The following is a 19791-nucleotide window of genomic DNA, read 5'->3' as shown; positions in this document are numbered from 1 at the left end:
ATAAATGACTTATTATTAGCAAGGAAATCATCAATCCTAAAGCTCAACATCAAATCTTGAAACGTCACTAATTTTAAGACCCAGAAGGTCTGTGAAGGATTCAGAAAGAAGGATTCAAACTGTTGTCCCTTAGGTTTATCCATGGAGGTAGCAAGAGTTAATCCCAAAGAAGTTGTGTTTTTTCCCTGTGACTACATTGTCCCTCAGGTTCACAGCAGCACGTGTGACAGAGCTGTTGAAGTTGAGATGGGCTGCAGTCTTACTGAATGAATTTTGAAGATCCAGGAGGCCCACAGTCCTGACTCTGCCCTCAGAGAGAATACCAGGTAGGACAGGAGGCCTCGGCAGGATGCAGGAGTTTCTGATACTTTGTGGCTTCTCTTTGCTTTTTCCCAGTTCCTCCTGCTCATAAGACCTACATAATAGATCTGATTCAATAGCTGCTAGATCTTTGGCTCCACCTGACAGACTCAATACATTTCTATTAACTTTTAAATTTGTCTTTTTGCTGCATGGTTCATCTTTAACACACAGGCATCTCTCGAGGTAAAGTGGGTAGCTGCACGGATCCAGGGGTCGCTCTGTGTCTGCATTAGCCTTTTGGCAGTGCTGTGACACACTTTCATCAAACTGGACTTTACAGTTTTCTCTTTCTCTGCCCTCATACGTAGAACCAATTATTCTATTTTGTTGTTTGTGTAAGACCTCCTGGGACAGCACAGTGCTGGGAGCCTCTGTGGCCCCTGAGCTGTTCTTTGATGGCTGTGACCCTTTCGGTTGGATCTTGTGCCTCATTAAGCTCAGCAGTGATCTCTAGTGGCCTGGGTTGATTTGAAGTAGCTGAAGTAGTGCCGTGGTTTGGAGATTGAGATAGATTTGGGAGTTCAGCAGCAGAACTAAAGGTTCCTCTCCCTTCAGACCCCCTTTGTTGTTCTCGACATCCTTTTGCTGGTTTAGAAGGAACAAACACGGGAAAGGAGCGCTCCCTCTACAAGGAGAGGAACTCATTAGGTGTTTTATTATTGCATACTGTGACTCTTGTTTTACAAAGGGTACATTATTCTTACCAGTGGCATTAAATCCATCCCGGGAGGATCACTCATTTTTTCCTTGAAATCATCAATCATCAGAGGGTTTGCTGGCCCCGATCCTTCAAACACAATCAAGTTTTTAGTATGGAATAATAATATTTACATAATCATTCATTAAAAATGTTAGGATCATTGATATTCCACTATTGCATTAATTATTAATTTTTGAAGTGGTTGTATATGCTGTATCTTTTAGAATTTCTGATAGCATAATGCAGCCTGTATTCTTATAGAAGCTTTTTATCTTCTTCTCAGAGGGGCAAACATAACTTTGGAGGCAGAAAGGGGTCTGGAGAAAAAGATGTCCAATATTTTTTTTTCTTTTAGCTACAAAAAGATAGAATTTATCTTTTTGGCAGCAGGTAGGATGGATGTATTTAATTTAAAGCCCTTCTTGCTATAGAAATAGCACTTAAGTGTGCAAGCATAGTGTATCATGTTTCTGTCATAAGAGTAAGAGTTAGCTCATTTGAGTTAGCTCAAAGCACCAAAGTGTCATTTTTTAAAATGAAACAGCTGACGTTGATTTGTGGTGCTGCACTGCCTGCAGGCCCAGACTTGTGCACATCTAATTTATGTTGTTTTGTGCAGATCTTGTGCAATATGGGTGATGTGCAATAAGATGTTTGTGGTTTCCTTTGGTATGTGTTTTTCTGTTTACACATAGATGGTAGTTGGTATTCTGTGTTTCTATTCTTCAGTACTACCAGTGTTGTAGTAGTCAATTCTAGAACTGGAGTACTGATTTTTACGATTAATGCCTCGAATTGGACTTGGGTACTGATGACTCACTCTTGGACTTGGACTCGAGAACTTACAGTGTATCTTGGAAAATAAAGTGGAGGACTTGGACTTGTTTACTGATAAAGACTTTTTTATTGTATAAGGCCTCAATAATATATTCACCATCATTATGTGCAATCCCCAATATCCCAATATCTTAAAGGCATTCTGACCTGTGTAGTTTATTTGGTAAGAGGTGAGCCGGTGTGACTTCTCCAAGTTTTTCAGCATGTTACTCGTCCGCTCTGACAAAGCCAAATCCCAGTCCCGGAGTTTTGGGTTGGGCAGCACTGTCTTAGGAGGAGTCGGGTAGAAGACCTGGTTCCCTCCCTTTAGTGGCTTTGTATGCTGGAGTAATATTTTGTTCATCAAGATATATAATAACAACAACAACAACAACAACAACAACAACAACAACAACAACAACAACTATTATTATTATTATTATTATTATTATTATTATTATTATTATTATTATTATTATTATCCCAACAATTTGGTCTCCTCATACAGTACAAAGCCAACAATATTTCAACACTCACTTCCAAGAAGCCGCATTCACCGGTCCACATTACAGCTTTCTTACTGTTGTTAATGGGGTTCTCCAAGATCTCATGTCTGAATGGACTACCTGTGCATGGAAATACTGACATTACAGACCTGTCTCAAAACAAAATTCTTCATCTTAAGCTGCCTGCTTACCAATAGTTTTGCTCAGCAGAGTGACATCTGGTGCTCTGTTTGGGATCAGGGGGTTGAGGAAAGGTTTGGAAGCAGCTCTGACTCCTGTTTCAGGATCATCTGGAGAGCGGTAGGATGGGAACATTGCAAACTTGGAGATATGGGATGAATAGGGATGTTGCTTTGGTGTTGCAATTTTGATCATTTTTTCCCTGTTGGACGTTTGAGGAAATTACATCAAGACAAAGTCTATTAAAGTCTATGGCATTTGCTAGTTGTGATAAATGTAGAAAGAGAAAGAAGCTTTACATATGTTTAAGTCTCCAAAGAAAAAGTTACTTACATCATATTTACATCACTCGGCTTTGGTATGCTGAAAACACAAACAGAGTTGATGTTGTCACCACTAAAAAATACATTCTTATTTGATTTCAATGGAGTGTTTCATGGTAGCAATGACTATTTAAAACAGGCTACTCACAGTTGGTCATTCAGACGAACTTTGCTCTTCTTTCTGTAAGTACTGTAACAATGCAACAATGTCACAATGAAAAATCATTCAATGTTTAATTCTGATACTTTCTTTGACTTTCTGGACACATTGATTTATGTTGTTTGATACTTACATTGGTTTGACAGCCCCTCCATAGCCAAAGTGCTGATTATTTAAATCAGGCATATTGCTGTGGATTAGTGAGGACTTGGGATCCATCTCGTTACTCTTATTTAGAATTGATGACAGTGAAGAGAGCACAAAACAACATGCAGGGAATAGTTAGTGAGTGAAAAAAATAAAGGGAGTTATGGCAAATTTGTGCTGAAACTGTATCTGCACAGTTATTGTCAATGCTTTGTCTTGTGTTGTTTTCATGGTCATTGTCATTTGTCAAGAATGCTGAAACATCTGATGATACCAATGAGAACAATAGATAGCTTTGTACATTTTTCCTTGTAAATATCACACAACCGTCTTGGCCTTCATGACAAATGTTGTCTTCACAGTATTATTTGTAGTAGATTAGTAATAGCTTGCTTCTAATGCATCTTTCTATTTTTCTGCAACAATATCAACTGGTTATTGGTTATTACTAATACAAATATTCAAAAAAAGGTATCATAAAACAAAGTTTAAGAGTTCTCATCATGTTCACTTACCTCAGCAATGATCTAGAGGAGAAAATGTTGAGATAGATAACTTTGTCCACTCTGTGATAATCAGTCCTATTGACCCAAAAACTGGTAACATGGGAAACATTGAGGCTTTTGTAGACAGGACAGAACAGGACTCCCTCCAATGCATTTCTGAGCAGTGAGGTGGGTTTGGATCCCTGAGACAGCCAGAGTTACAACAAACAAAAGGATCAGAGTGAGTGACACCCAACCCAGCCCAACGCACACAGTGAGCAGGGGGGTGCTTTTAAACCTTCATACAATCAAACACTGAAGATAGTTTGCTTGGACAACAAAAATCAATTGAAATTTTTTGAAAGAACATTGTTTATCCTGTAAGGATAAAAAATAGAGGTAAAAAAAAAGGGTTAAAATTTCATATTACATCAAACTTTTCATAATGTGATCAATCACTGCTTGAATCACTGATCATCATCCTGTCATCATGTGGGGATAATCTGATGATATTACATCTTCACAGTTTGGTGAACTCATACAGCTAAGCATGAGGTAAAATGAAAATCAAGCTGGGTCTGGTCTGCTCATGCTGACACCAGATACAAGCTGTGTGTGTGTGTGTGTGTGTGTGTGTGTGTGTGTGTGTGTGTGTGTGTGTGTGTGTGTGTGTGTGTGCGTGTGTGTGTGTGTGCGTGTGTGCGTGTGTGCGTGTGTGCGTGCGTGTGTGTGTGTGTGTGCGTTTGGTGTTTGGTAACAGGGATCAAGTTTCATTGTCTCCATTCCTATGCAACGTGGAAACACACATGCATTCAGACTTTTGACTTGACCAAAGCTTAAAAGTTCTTCCAGTTTCCCCCTGATTATGATCCTATTCTTCTATTGATTTCAGCATTGTGTGCATGTTTTGTAGAAAATCTACCTTGAGGATGTACAGATATGCGCTGTCCATGGTGCTGATGCTCTGAAATGACTGAGCCTTCATGAATGGGGTTTGGATTTCCCTTTAGGCGACACATAAAACTCTGATGAACATTTTAAATGACTACCAGGACTCATGATTTGAATGGCTGATGATAACAACAATCACGAAAAACTGTACTTATGAGACCAAAGTTGAATTGCTTGTAATACTCACACCCCATTTGATATCATTTTGTACCATTTAAGCAATATTGTGTCAGCCCCAACCATCATCAGATCTGATATAAATGTAGACCTGCGTAGACCTAAGTTGTCCATGTATTTTCCTACTAAGTCACTGAAAATCACACAAGAGATACAACAATCACTCATGTGAAATACTTCTACCTTTTTAGTTTAAAATAAATGCTACCTTCTTGTGGGCTATTATATATTGATCTAAAATAAGTCATCATCTTAAGAGAGTCTTAAACAGGACAGCATCCCCAGTCTGGTCCCATTCTTTTTACAATCAATAACCTGAAAACTGTACCTAAATACAAGTTTCCAATCAGCACACAGCCAAGACTTATAATCAATGCAGATGCCTCTCCTTGGACATGACATGAACTGCTTTCAAGCAGCAAGGTTTGCCTTGTTTGTTGGCCCTCACCAGGACCCATATTCTGCATCTTGCGTTTTAATTGGGATTCCCAGGAGACCTTGTCCAAGTCTCAGCCCAAGTCTTATCAAGCAGCCTAAGCTAAGTCCAGTAACCAATTACCCTGCTCTGCCCAGCGGAACCAACGGATTACATTGCTTTCTGCTGCATTGTAAATGCGCCTCAGCCTGCAGTGATTCCACTCATTTAAACCCATTGTACAGATGCAGGATGATGCTTAACCCCTACAGAGTGGTACAAACCAACAGAAATGAAGTAAACTGTATAGTTATAACCTCTGAAACACTCTGGGAAATTAATTCATCTCTTTCTAAAGGAAGAGTTATGGCATTATTTTATACTTTCCTATTGCAATTTGCCAGTTTACCTCCCCCTGGTCAAAAAAAAAAAAAAAGCCTGCATGATGCCCTGAACGTTTGGCCCCCACTTACTTTTGTAAACAACAGATGCTCCTAAATGTCCACAAGTTGGCAAAGGGGCCAAATTTGCTGTGTATGTATTAGTTTATGGTCCTTTATTTAATGTTCATAATATAGGTGCAAAATAAACTGAAATATTTGAAATAAAGACTTCATAACACTTAGGAACAAAAATGTCACAAAGTATTGTGGATCATCTCTCAAGACAATACAACTAATATGAGCATTTTTGTTTTTCTTCTTAACCTAAATGGTAATGTTTGACTAAACTGTGTTGTCATTCTGATCCATCCATCCATCCATCCATCCATCCATCCATCCATCCAGCTCGCTAGCCAACAAAACGGCAAGCTTGCTAACTCGCTATTTATTAAACAATAATGTAAAAGTGTAATAATTCCAGTGTGATTAGTATTTACTTTTTTTTTAATCTCCCCAAAATAATTATTCTTCATCAGACATATCTTTGTTAACATAAACTGCCCTTTTAACACATTACTCCTCCTACACATCATACAGTGAGTGAACCAACTCGTCTTTCCTGCACGTGTTCCAGAGTAGATGATATATTAAATTCGTTCGCGGCTGTGATTGGATCCCTGCAAAGAAGGTCTCTGGTGGTATGGAATAAAAAGAGCGAGAGAGCACCCTGCCCTGCACATTTTCAATTTGCAGGAAGAATAAGTAGACGCCTCTCTTTTCTACACCTCTGCATAGTACTCTTCAAATATCCCCAGAGACACTGCTCAATCTCTGCTGACGGACAGACAGCAGCACTGTCACTCCCCTCTCAGGCGATATCACTCCGGTCTGAAACAAACTGAGTCTATCTGCCCACCTCTCATCTGCTCCCTGTATTTAGGGGGGAAATATTCAAAGGATAATGCAGGGGATAAATGAATACATATTTTGAGGACCACACTTTTCAGAAAAGCTCAACTGCATCATCTTTTCACAACTCTTCTCCTCACACTGGAGTGTCACAACAGCAGTTTTACACCATGACAACATTTGACTTCTCGGATATAGAGGCGTTTCTGGACCTTCATCCGGATCTTTTCGAGGAGTATCTCGTTCGAAAGGCGAAATGTGATCAGGTAAGCAGATGGCTAAAGGAGCATCCTCCGTCCAAAGTTTCCACAGCGGAGGAGAAGCGTGGCGCAGCCAGGGATCCGCTTTGGCCGACCAACCCGGACGGGCTCCGGCGCAGATCGTCTCACATGGAGCTGCGACGGAACTTTGCCCGCTCCAAAGCCACCACCGCACACCGGACCTACGACGAGCATGTGAGCCTGAGCGAACACGAGTCCCAGTCCAGTATGAGGCGTCGTGCGCTCCTGCGTAAAGCCAGCTCCCTTCCTCCGACCACCGCGCACATCCTGAGCGCACTGCTGGAGTCTAGGGTCAACGTGCCCCAGTACGCGTCCAGCGCCATCGACTATAAGTACAGACTTAAAGAAACTAACGAAAGAGAGTTTTTCCTGGAATTAGTGAAGGATATTTCCAATGATTTAGACCTGACAAATCTCAGTTACAAGATCCTGATAAATGTGTGTATCCTGGTGGACGCAGACAGGTGTTCACTATTTCTTGTGGAGGGACCCGCGCACAAGAGGACTCTGGTGTCCAAATTCTTTGATGTGCATTCGGGCACCACTGTCAGACCATCTTCGAGCACTTTGAACTCTAATGAGGTGCAGGTTCCATGGGGGAAAGGCATTATTGGATATGTGGCAGAGCATGGGGAAACTGTAAACATCCCAAACGCTTATGAGGTAAATGTGTGCCTGGTTTACATTTGGATTATATGCATAATCATACTAACACACAAGTCATTGCATATGCATCAACAGTAAGTGAAGCCATCGATGTATCAGTCCTTGAGTAAAGTGAACACATCTCACTGAAATAGAGGAAGGACTTGTGGTAATTAGTTCAATTATGTCAGAGAAAAATGCTGTCCACCAATAGTAGTCAAATAAAATCACAGTAAAGCAAGCATAATAACACTAGTGGCTTCCCACAAGCCGGTCCTCCTCTTACGCACGCTACCAGTTGCCCTGCACATCATTATATCATGGCCCAGGGCTTCTTGGGAGGCTAAAAGGCAACATGATGATACGGAACTCCCTGAGTTCTTCCACTGCAATGGGATAACTCTGTGTTAATGAGATTTTTTTCTGATTAGAGAGAAAAAACAGGAAAATCACCTAACAATTCTGTCAGGGCTTCTTCATTGAACGTGACTCGTGGGTAATAATGATGCAAGGAATGTGGTCAAACAGGCATTTTTCTGGGCTCAGTTGGGTAAAAATGTGTATTTATGTGAGTTCATGCATGCCTAACATGTGTAATATCCTCTCTTCAGGATCATCGCTTCAGTGATGAGATCGACAAGTTAACAGGCTACAAGACTCAGTCCATCCTCTGCATGGCAATCTGTAACAGTGATGGAGAAGTTGTTGGTGTTGTTCAAGCAATCAACAAGAATCCCATGGGCACACCCTTCACCGAGGATGATGAAAAGGTGAGACTCCATTATGTCTCTTAGTTGAAGGAAACACACATCAGATAATGGCAGGGTTGTTTCACATCCTCAACAGTTTTGTAGCACTTGACCATTAAATGCGTTTAAGAGACTACATTAAAATTTGATTGTTGTGGAACATTGTATATCCCCCTCACACTCACACTCCATAAAGCTGAAAACAGTTTGTACTATGAATCCTTTTTAATGGCTGTATAGAATGGGGAAAGTATTCCCTTACAAGAGAAATGAAAAGAGAGAGCCAACCTCTCTATCATGCATGCAGCATTAAATATGTCCAGCCGTGCAATATAGAAAACACTTTCGAGTGAATGCATTTGCAATTGCTCTCTGTGCAATACTACATGTTTCACAATTTAATTCTCTCGGTTTGTTTTTGTTGGTAAAACAGTGATATACAGTTTATTATGCGCATGTTTAAAACATATCTAATTGGGTGCTCAGGCGATTCTCTCACTCTGACAAAAAAAATTGAAAAAAAATCTAGAAAACTAAGTCTCAGTGATGTTAGGTCAGTAAGGAACCAGTTTGTTCATCTGTGTTCTGCAGCTAGTTCACTAAGATGAACTGTTCACCCACAAGGTGGCAGAGTAGAGTTGTACTTATTTCATGTGATCTCTGTCATTAACTAAAATAATTCCCATCAAACAAAGTATGAGTTTGCAGGAGTTTCAGCAAATCTTACGTGTGTGAAATTAAAATACACTTTTGAAAAAGTTTAAGCAAAGCAGTGCCTTCAACTGCTTTTAAAAAGCAACAACACTAAAAATAGAAGAAAAGCATCTACTCTCTCAGCTTACTCAGACATTTAAGGCCTCTGATGTCTCACTAAATGCTTTTTTGTCTCTGAATCAATACTTCATTAACTGGCTATTTATTTCAGAGAAACTTGTGCAGAGAGGCAGCAAACCCCATCATGACTTTCTACCCCATGCATATTGTCTCTTCTCTTTCTCAGTTCTATGCCCACTTAAGCATATAGATTGCTCACACATAAGTAATACATGCCTTTTTCTTTCCTTTATGCAGGTCCTGCAGATGTATTTACCATTCTGTGGAATATCTATTTCCAACGCCAAGCTCTTTTCAGAGTCTCGCAAGGAGTATGAAAGGAGTAGGGTAAGAGGATGTGAACTGTGTGCACAAATGATTTTTTTTTTTTCATTACCACTGGAGACTCACTATAGAAATTAAGTATTTAGTCACAATTATTTACCTTAAAAGCTTCATCCTGCAACAACAAGACAATTTGTTAAATATCTGAAACTGAAACAGACTCTACTGGAGGTGGTCAATGACCTGTTTGAAGAGCAGACTGATCTGGAGAAGATTGTGAGGAAGATCATGCAGAGAGCCCTGACACTCCTGCAGTGTGAACGATGCTCTGTGCTTCTCCTTGAAGACATCGACTCACCGGTGAGGCCTGCGGCTCTTATCAGCTTTATGTGCTTTTGTAATCTGCCTCACATATTTATGTACTTAAGTTTTTCAGTCAAACTATGTAGCTTGGAGCTTTTTGTGTGCAAATATCTTCTCTCTGTATCTCCAAAAGAAGTTGCTGCTGTTTGTGATGAATGTATGTTTTTCCCAAAGGTTGTAAAGTTCTCCAAGACGTTTGAGCTCATGTCCCCCTTGTGCAACATGGACCGTGACATCGGGTGAGAGAGCCACTTTCAGATAAACAGAATGAATGTGTATTTAATGTGGGTTTGTTTCTAGGGGAAAGCCAAAACTCACTCAATATTAACTGCTGTTGGGTTGCACATTTAAGTGCCAGATCCTGACTGCTGTTTCCTGATTGTGTTATTGGTCACATCAGCATGGAGAAGCTATCGTGTTCCGATTGGCTGATCAATAACAGCATTGCTGAGCTGGTGGCTTCCACAGGACTGCCTGTTAACATCAGTGATGTGTGTCAGGACCCACGCTTTGATGCTGAGGTGTGGACACAGTGGTGCTCACACAAATGAATGGACATATAGATACAAAAACACACTTAAAACAGCAATTAATACTCGAAAATTGTAATTGTTAGAACACTTGGTTAGAATTTCCCAGTCATAGAAAAAAATACAGGCCCATTGCTGGTTGTGAAAATTTAGCTCACAAACAAACACAAACTGTTTTCACTGTCTCATGTCTTTACAGGCAGATCAAGCCTCTGGTTTTCACATCAGATCAGTGTTATGCGTCCCTATCTGGAATCGAACTCACCAGATCATTGGTAAATTTGCTAGAAATAATCAATTCGACATTATGGAAAATGGTTTCATGTAATGTCAGCATTAATTGTATGTCTTTACAGGTGTTGCACAAATTCTGAATCGCCTAGACAGGAAGACCTTCAGTGATGCAGATCAGAGACTGTTTGAGGCAAGTTTTGTTCAGCTATGATAGCAGTGGATCTAACAAAGCTGCAAAAAACGAATTGTTTTTCGTTTTGTCCTGTTGTGTTGGATTTATTTCAAGTCAAAATTCGCCTTTAATGTGATTTTGCTTTGGCTTTTTCATTGTGTACAGGCATTTGTGATATTCTGTGGACTGGGAATTAACAACACCATGATGTACAATCAAGTTAAGAAGACTTGGGCCAAGCAGTCGGTAGCACTGGATGTAAGCACTGCTTCAAGTTAAAAGCAACTACTTTTGTTGTATTTCTTTCTTATCATTTTATAAACCTGAGCTGTCAAAAGCTCCTGTGGGGAATTTTGAGTTTTAATTGACTTTTGCGCCCCCTGTGGGGAAGGCAGAACCTCTTAACCTTTCTCCTCTGTATATGAGTAGGGAGTGTTTTATAAACAGAAAATCTCATCCTGCTTTATTTAAGCAGGCAAATTTATCAGTAAACGAGCGTCTTCTCAGTATAAAATGTAAAAAAAAGAGTGTGCTATCAGTCACTTTGTCTGACACCTACCCCACATTAGCAGTTTCAGGCATGAAAAGTGACAATATAGAAATCATTAATCTTGCAGCTGGTAGTCTGGTTTATAGGGTGCTGTTTGTAGAGTTGTACACATTGTGCTACAAATCTTCATAAAAACATAGTGTGAATTTTTAAAAGTCACTTTACATTTAGGGCAATATTTGTGATCTTTTTCAATTTAATTTTGTTGTGACAAATATACTTCAGTTAAAATCACTGTTAAATCTAAATGCTAAATATAAATATAAATGTTAAATCTAAATGTTGACTGTTCAATCTAAATGTTAAATCTAAATGTTAAATGTTGTATGTTGCTCTGGGATCCTAAATATTGAGCTAATGTTCAAATTCACACAGCCGCCTAGTAGGAGTACCAAAATAAAAGCTTCATAAAGCAACATTTAACATTTAGATTAATAGTTAGTATTTATATTTATATTTAACATTTATAACAAAAAAAATACCTTTAGAATTATATTTAGCATTTGGATTTAACAATGATTTTAACTAGTATTTGTCACAACAACATTAAATGTGAAAAAGTTCACAAATATTCCTCTAAATGTGATTAAAAAAGTAACTTTTAAAATTTCACACTACATCTTTAGGACATTTAAGAGCTAAATGTGGAGAATTATTGTTGTTATTTACAGTGTGCGCAGCTTTACAGTCGGTGCCCCATACCAGTTTGCTATTTGACACTAGGTGTCCGAAGAAGTTATTATCAATCAATCAATCAATCAATCTTTATTTGTATAGCGCCAAATCACAACAAACGTTATCTCAAGACGCTTTTACAAACATAGGAGGTCTAGACCACACTATGTCAAATTATGAACAGAGACCCAACTTCAAGACAGGGTAAGACTCAGTCTGACCCCACCTTAATCCATCATGAGCATTGCACATCGCACTATTTAGCTAGTTACAGTGGTGAGGAAAAACTTCCTTTTAACAGGCAGAAACCTCAGGCAGAACCAGACTCATGTTAGACAGCCATCATGCCTCGACTGAGTTGGGTCTGGAAAGACAGATAGAGGGGAGTAAGAGAGAGAGGTGATAGTGATGAGACGAGTCGTAGAAGCTGTTGCCGCTGGAGTCCAGCACGTCCGTATCAGCTGGAGTCCAGATCGTCCACAGCAGGAGGACGTCTACGGCAGCTCAGAGGAATCTACGAGACAATGGAGCTCAGGGACTCCAGAAAGGTCTATGGTTAGTAACTTTAATGGGACAGGCAGAGTTAAAGTAAGTGATGAAGGGGTTGGGGGGAAGAAGGTGAGCTAGGATCCCAGTGTGTCAGTGTGCCAGTTCCCCCGGCAGTCTAGGCCTATAGCAGCATGACAAAAGCTGGTCCAAGCCTGATCCAGCTTAACTATAAGCTTTATCAAAAAGGAAAGTTTTTTTTTATTATTATTTTTTATTAAGTGCACACCTTTATTTATTTTCACTACAAAGATTCCCAATGAGTAATCAAGTGACTAATATCAGAAAGCAGGTTGAGGGTTTTGTTAAAAAAAATAACACTTAAACCTAAATATTACACATACAGTACTTACACAAAAAGCCAATAGCAGACCAATTATGACCTTTAAACAAGCAGTACTTTAGACAAACAATATTGGTATGCAACAAGGAGAACTTTTGACTGATACTTGGAAAATGGTAGGCTTTTATCATGTTTAATCATAATACGGACAAAGAAATTCAAAATCAAATCAGCAAAATATTTGGTTAACCTTCAAATTCACTCTCATGTAGTGGTAAATGAGGAGTAAAGTGGCATTAATGTTTAATTCTTATCTTAATAGAAACTCTTCATGTTCATCAGTGTCTCTGCTCTTTGCTCCACTGCCCGCTATCTAACCTAAGCAATCACATTATCCTCAGCAAACATGGCTCTCCTTCTCGGACATAAATATTTCAGCTGCGTTCAATAATTCATGACAGATACATGTGCCAGTCTGCTCCCCTCTCATCAAAGGCAACACAAGCTTGTATTTCTTTCACAATCTCTTTACTGTTTGTCTTCAACACCTGATGGATGTCTCTCTCTCTCTCTCAAGTAACCCAAAATATGGCAACAAGTTGGTTTTAAGAGGAGAGATATAAATAAGCTAAGTAGGGAAGATGGATTGCATGACCGTTCTAGTAACATACTGATTCAATTCTGCAGCAGTGAATTTCTTTTGAAGTTTCAGTCTTATTTTGTTTAGGGATTTATCCCAGTAGTATTCGTAAGAATCAAAGTAAGTTTTCTTTACCTAACTGTGATTTTTTTTTTGTATTAAGATGTTGTCCTACCATGGCACCTGCTCCAAAGTGGAAGTTGACAGACTCAAGGTATCCCACAAAAAAACAAATTTTCATATATCCCTTCCCTGATGACGTTGTTTGATTTAGAGCTCTGTCCTCTCCCCCTCAGGCTGCTAAGATCCCCCTGAGCGGTGAGCTAGGCATCGATGAGTTTCACTTCAATGACTTCTCTTTGGACAATGACGCCATGATCACTGCATCACTTCGGATGTTTCTGGAACTTGGAGTTGTCCAAAAGTTTAAAATTGACTATGAGGTGAGGCCATCCTGTAATATGTTTCTGAGGCACTTGAGTCCACACTGTGTATATGGTGTAAAATATATCACGTGTTCCCGTCTTCTGGTAGGTTTTGTGCCGCTGGCTTCTGACTGTAAGGAAGAACTACCGGACAGTGGCCTATCATAACTGGAGGCATGCTTTCAATGTGTCACAGTGCATGTTTGTGATGATTACAGTAAGTTTCAAAATATATCAAGTCAAGTCTTATTTATGTGTACAGTCTGAAACCAGCCTCTTTTATTCTTATGTCACCATTGTGGGTCAGTCAGTGCCAGTTTTGCTTTCACTTCATACTGTTTGATACAGTCAGGAAAACCTGTGAATTTAGAGACATAATCTAATCTAGACCCTCAATAAAGATACAAAAAAGTTTGTCATGTTAATTATAAGCCAGTCATGACAACAATTAGTTGCTGTGGATCTTAATCAGCTGTCAGTCACTGAATGCTCAATAGCTAGAAAGTTTCAGGATGACCAGATATGGCATAAAAAAAACTTCCAAACATAAAAAAAAAAAAGATCAAATACCCCTCTTGATACAAAAATTGTCCAATCTTAACCCATCTTATCAATCCCATCCTATCATAACTTATTCCATTCCACTCAATTTATACAAATCACATTCCATGTGTTCCAAACCTAGCTTAACCTATCCTGTCCTATCTCAATTGATCTTATCCAGTTTGATCCCATCTTGTCCCATCCTATCCCAACCCATCCCTTTCCAACCAACTGTATCTTGTCCTACCCTATGCACTCACATCTCATTCCATGCAATCCCATCATCTCTTACTCTGTCAAATCCTATTTCATCCAATTCAATCTCATTCCATCTCATCTCAGTCCATCCAATTCTATCTTGTCCTTTCCTAGCCCTATCCTATCCAATCTCAAACCATACCATACCATTTATACCAACCCATGGCAAACCATTAGATTCGGTCTAATCTCAGCCCACTTTACCCATTCTTTCTTGTCCTATAACATTCCATCTTGCATCAAATCACACCCCATTCCATCTCATCCTTCCTTCCTGTCCAATTCTGTAACTTCATATCCTATCTTATCTTATCTAATCCAAATCAACCCTATCATAAACTAGTCTATTCTTTAAACCCCATCTCAATCTATGCCATTCCTGCCCAATGCTACTAATCCCAACCAAAATAATCACATTTCATTCACTCCAACTAGGCTATCCTATTCTTTCCTATCCTCCCTTTTCATGACATCACACAATATTCAAGGTGCCATCTTTTGAACCAACCTAGGACCGGACATCCCAGGTTGTCAGCTAACTGCCTGCACTACAATAAGGATTACGCATTATGTGAAGTTATGCTGTAGTATAGGTTTTATGAATAACTAAAAATAAAGAATGAACTTTTAGCACATCGGCACCAAATTGCACTTAGTATCAGGATCTTTAATTGATTGTATAAGAAATCATAACGAAGAAGGGCAGGATCAAATCTGTATATGCTTCTTTGAGTGCTGTAGAGTATAACCTCACAAGATGACCCAGGTTCCTCATTTTAGAGCCAGTGGATGGCTGCTTTTCTATCACCCTATATGTGTTTTGCTTGACTCTTCTAAGTGGATGGGTATGTGTATGACTATCTGCATTGCTTTCGTCAGACAGCCAGTTTTCAGGAAGCCCTGTCAGAAGCAGAGATACTGGCACTGATGGTCGGCTGTCTATGTCATGACTTGGACCACAGAGGCACCAACAATGCATTTCAAGCAAAGTATGTGATCCAGGCCGGTGTTTTTAGTACAGGTGTCACAAGTGCAAAAATGTTTCAGTGCTCTGTGTACTCTTTCAGGACAGGTTCTGCTCTGGCTCTTCTCTACGGGACATCAGCCACCTTGGAGCATCATCACTTCAACCATGCAGTCATGATCCTGCAAAGTGAGGTCAGACTAATATTTTTCACATGATAGTTATTCTCAAGTCATTCTGTGGTTTAGGAAATAAGATGATGGCCAAGCTTAACTCTTATCAATCAATCAATCAGTTTTTGTATAGCACCAAATCACAACAAGCGTTATCTCAAGACACTTTTACAAACATAGCAGGTCTACCCTATGTTTTTAAAGTTATATATTTTGGGGGGACTTTTACACCTTTGTTATAGAGGAGAGCATAGTGAATAGTGTAGGAAACAGGGAGAGAGTGGGGGAAATGACATGCGGGAGAGGCAGCAGGCTGGATTTGGCCAACCGCTTCAAGGGCGCGCAACTTAACCATTAGGCTAAGTCCACCATACTTCATGTTAAATTGTTAACAAAAACCCACCATCAAGACAGGATAAGATCCAGTCCCCTCTTACTGACAGGACTTGATCTTATCTCACCTTAATCCATCATGAGCATTGCATCTCGCAGTATTTAGCGAGTTACATTGGCAAGGAAAACCTTACTTTTAACAGGCAGCAACCTCGAGCAGAACCAGACTCATGTTAGACAGCCATCTGCTTTGACCGAATTTGGGTTGGAAAGAGGGATAGAGGAGAATAAGAGAAAGAGAGCGATGATAATGATGAGTCTTAGTTAGTGTACTTGGTTTATCCTCCTTAACAAAACATCTGTCAGCCTTCAAAGCTCTTGAGAGAAAGGTTTAGTTTGTGTAAAATTTGCGACCCTTGTGGACTAAGAGGTACATCTTATCTGTTCGCTGATTTTGTCTTGCACATGTGTAAGTGTGATTTCTGACAAAATTCTCATTCTGATTTGTTTTAACATTCCAGTGATCACAAACCTTGCTATGGAGACATTAAAAATGGTTGTTTTGTCCTGCTGTTAATCACTCTATCTGAAACATACCCTACAGTACCAGTTTCAAGTGTTGATAATAACTATATAGAAATAATCAGTGTTGCTTTTGAAGGTCATAGAGAGACAACTGCATTAATATCAGCCTGTTTCATAACTAGGTAACATCTCCTCACAGGAGCTTTAACTTGACCACATAGTCTTTTTTTTATATATATATAACTTTTTCATGAAATTTCAATCGTAATACAAAAAAATCATTAACACCTGCAACCTAATGAAGAGAACACATTCATGCAGGGCAACATGTCTGACCTCTCTTTAATTTTATATTTAAGTTTCAATATCATGTTTGACCAAAGTTAAAGCATGTGTCTTAGAGCAGTCGTCAACAAGAAATAAGCTGGTGTGCAGTTTGTACCATGGGACAATGCTGAAATACAATGGGTGTGGGTAGGCGGCAGAAGTGACCAGTAGTGAATTTATGAGGCTGCTTTGTCTCAGGTGTTGATCAGTTTGATCATTAGAGACTGTTTTCTTTATTGATCTAGTTTAACAGAGGACATAGAAAGTCTATATACATTGCTAATTAACATTGATGATGGGAGCTTAAGTTGACAGTGAGCAATGACTTTACCAATGCGTTGGCTGCAAAAAGACATTTTGGGCACTATTATTCATCCTTGCCTGCTTTGGTGTGTGTGTCCACTGAATACTTTTTCTTTCTCACAGGGTCACAATATATTTGCAAACCTTTGCTCTAAGGAGTATAGCAACATGATGCAACTATTGAAGCAGGCTATCCTCTCCACAGACCTTACTTTGCACTTTGAGTAAGTTCTCTTTTAACGGAGCCACAGGAACTTTTTGATTTGTTCAAGGCGAAAATAAACTCACTTTAACAGATAATTGTGTAAATTCTTATGTAAAGTTTGAAGAATTATCATTTAGATTTTTTTTTGTTAGAATTAAATGTTCAGGTGGTGAAAGCTGCCTTGGTATGTATTATTTTGCCTTTTTACATTTGCTGTATCCTTGAATGTCTCTTTGCACTGAAAGGCGCAGAAGCAAGTTCTTTGAGTGTGTTCTCTCTGGAGAATTCAGCTGGACAGATGAAGGACACAGAGAAGTTCTCAGGTTTCTACATTTTTTGCTTCATAAAAACTTTTGTGCAGCTCTCTTTTCACTTTAATGTGCAAAACAAGCAGCCAGGATTAAGCTTGAATTGATGTCATCCACAGGTCTATGCTGATGACAGCATGCGATCTGGGTGCAGTCACCCGTCCTTGGGAGATTTCCAAACAGGTTTGCACCACAATGATGACTTTTCATACATTTTTTTTTCATGTTTTAAATGTAAAAATATATGTGCAATTTGGATTAAAAATGGGATATGCTTTGCATTTTCACTAATTGTACACCTTTAGCCAGAATAAATCAGCTTTTTTTTTTAAAAATACCTTATTTGTTTCTTGCTTAATCACCAAAAGTGGAATTTGGACAACAATGCAAAGTGCATCCTGTTCTCTAGCTGTCAATTCACATCTCAGCAAAATTACTCAAAGTGTTAAAACATGTCTCATTGAGATAATGAAACAATAACGGTTCATATTTTTTTCATAAGGTTGCAGAGCTGGTGACAAGTGAATTCTTTGAACAAGGTGACAGAGAAAGATCTGAGCTCAAGTTGACCCCAGCAGTAAGTAGGAAAGCTTTCCAACTCACCATACACTCAAACATGTTCTCATTGTGATTGTTCCGTTTCCAAAATGATTGTGAAGAATGGTTTTGCTCATGGATGATAGATCATTATCACCTCTTTTTAGGCCATATTTGACCGCAACCGAAAAGACGAACTGCCTGCTCTACAGATGGAGTGGATAGATGGCATATGCAAACCCCTTTACCAGGTGAGACATTGAGTTAAATATTCTCTTATTATAATCGTTAACATTTAAAATTCACTTTGAATATCAACTGTACACTTCTGTGTGACCCCCAGGCACTGTTGAAGCTGAACAGGAAGTTGGAGCCAATGGTTGATGGGATTGATGCCAATAGAAACAAATGGCAGGCTCTCTGTTCGTCCTATCAGGAAACACGCAGAGCCTCAGTGTCTCTCCTCTGTTCTGAATCAGATCAGACTTCTGAGCTCCACAAAGACATGCAACCTAATGAACTACAAGACTCCACAGGTACTATGTTACCTGTTGTAAACATAAAGTGTGGGTCAAAGTCCCAATGCAGTCAGGATCAGAGGTGCAGAATGAACAAAGCCTCCTGTGAAGATGAACCAGTACCAGCTGTCGGCACATCGTCTGCAGGACAGAATTAAAGTGAGCTAAATCTTTAGAGGTTTATCTAATGAATGGCTCATGAGGGATTCTTCTCATCCTTGTGGTTTTCTAACAAATGCACTACACCAATGCAGGTTTCATCTGCTGAGCACATTGCTTCTCTCAAGTGTCACTGTGTTAAACTCAGGACAGTGAAGAGCTCCTGTAAAAAATAATATATATATATATATATATAAAGGGCAGTTCCCCAATCAATCAATCAATCAATCAATCAATCAATCAATCAATCAATCAATCAATCAATCAATCAATCAATCTATCTATCTATCTATCTATCTATCTATCTATCTATCTATCTATCTATCTATCTATCTATCTATCCATCCATCCATCCATCCATCCATCCATCCATCCATCCATCCATCCATCCATCCATCCATCCATCCATCCATCTATCTATCTATCTATCTATCTATCGGCAGAAATATGAGACACCACATATGACACCAAAGAGGTTGACTTTTTACTGTGTTGTTTTGTAAGCTGCCTCTAAGAGTCTTTACAAAGCATAAAGGAATCACTGGGATTTCCCTTAGTCACATAAATTGCCGTTATGAATGTAGACTGGAGCATGTTGTTGTTCCTGAATGTTTCTTTACATACAGGCTATCTTACCTCAGTTGGAAATCTTTGGCTGCATGGCACTTTTTTTCAATGTTTCTAGGTTAACTGAGCCTCAGGCTCTGTATTGCATGCATATGTATCATATCAGTTATGTACACATACATTGCCACATTTGTTGAAAACTTTGTATCTTTTGGCAAGGAATGAGGCAGAGAAGTGTGAAAGACCAAATGCTAGTGTATTGATTTGTAAGGAAGGTCACTGGTTAATTCTAACTCCTCAGGCCTTGTGTGTGTGTGTGTGTGTGTGTGTGTGTGTGTGTGTGTGTGTGTGTGTGTGTGTGTGTG

At 39.3% G+C, this 19791-nt stretch overlaps 2 protein-coding genes across 2 annotated transcripts; one reads left to right on the top strand and one right to left on the bottom strand.

The window, feature by feature from the left end:
• Nucleotides 1-813: 813 nt before the first annotated feature.
• On the bottom strand, nucleotides 814-3072 carry LOC117822763 (uncharacterized protein C7orf31 homolog). The gene is made up of 7 exons (XM_034697667.1): nucleotides 3037-3072; nucleotides 2899-2928; nucleotides 2577-2767; nucleotides 2417-2505; nucleotides 2048-2222; nucleotides 1068-1150; nucleotides 814-948 (listed from the first exon to the last, which is right to left on the bottom strand). Exons 2-7 carry the CDS (start codon nucleotides 2901-2903, stop codon nucleotides 814-816), a joined length of 678 nt encoding a protein of 225 aa, XP_034553558.1. The 5' UTR covers nucleotides 2904-2928; nucleotides 3037-3072.
• A 3208-nt stretch (nucleotides 3073-6280) lies between these two features.
• pde11al (phosphodiesterase 11a, like) lies at nucleotides 6281-18944 on the top strand. Its single transcript, XM_034698231.1, has 20 exons — nucleotides 6281-7459; nucleotides 8053-8211; nucleotides 9262-9351; nucleotides 9508-9648; nucleotides 9826-9890; nucleotides 10052-10172; nucleotides 10381-10456; nucleotides 10538-10605; nucleotides 10753-10845; nucleotides 13445-13495; nucleotides 13578-13724; nucleotides 13816-13923; nucleotides 15387-15496; nucleotides 15575-15665; nucleotides 17256-17356; nucleotides 17583-17660; nucleotides 17765-17828; nucleotides 18148-18222; nucleotides 18350-18433; nucleotides 18526-18944. The coding sequence occupies exons 1-20, from the start codon at nucleotides 6581-6583 to the stop codon at nucleotides 18856-18858; spliced, it is 2934 nt and encodes a 977-aa protein (XP_034554122.1). The 5' UTR covers nucleotides 6281-6580; the 3' UTR covers nucleotides 18859-18944.
• Nucleotides 18945-19791: the final 847 nt, after the last annotated feature.

The sequence above is a fragment of the Notolabrus celidotus genome, chromosome 12 (assembly GCF_009762535.1).
Source record: "Notolabrus celidotus isolate fNotCel1 chromosome 12, fNotCel1.pri, whole genome shotgun sequence".
NCBI classification, from domain to species: Eukaryota; Metazoa; Chordata; class Actinopteri; order Labriformes; family Labridae; genus Notolabrus; species Notolabrus celidotus.
Note: the sequence above shows the minus strand (reverse complement) of the source record. Positions and strands in the feature narration are given on the sequence as shown.

Excerpts from the sequence above, each read along its gene's own strand:
- pde11al (XM_034698231.1), top strand. The coding sequence starts at position 6,581 with ATGAATACATATTTTGAGGACCACACTTTTCAGAAAAGCTCAACTGCA. Across the intron at positions 10,457-10,537 it reads TCGAACTCACCAGATCATTG|GTGTTGCACAAATTCTGAAT; the intron begins GTAAATTTGCTA and ends ATGTCTTTACAG. Across the intron at positions 13,924-15,386 it reads GCATGTTTGTGATGATTACA|ACAGCCAGTTTTCAGGAAGC; the intron begins GTAAGTTTCAAA and ends TGCTTTCGTCAG.
- LOC117822763 (XM_034697667.1), bottom strand. Across the intron at positions 2,223-2,416 it reads GTGAATGCGGCTTCTTGGAA|CATACAAAGCCACTAAAGGG; the intron begins GTGAGTGTTGAA and ends ATATTACTCCAG. Across the intron at positions 1,151-2,047 it reads TTACCAAATAAACTACACAG|GATCGGGGCCAGCAAACCCT; the intron begins GTCAGAATGCCT and ends TTGTGTTTGAAG.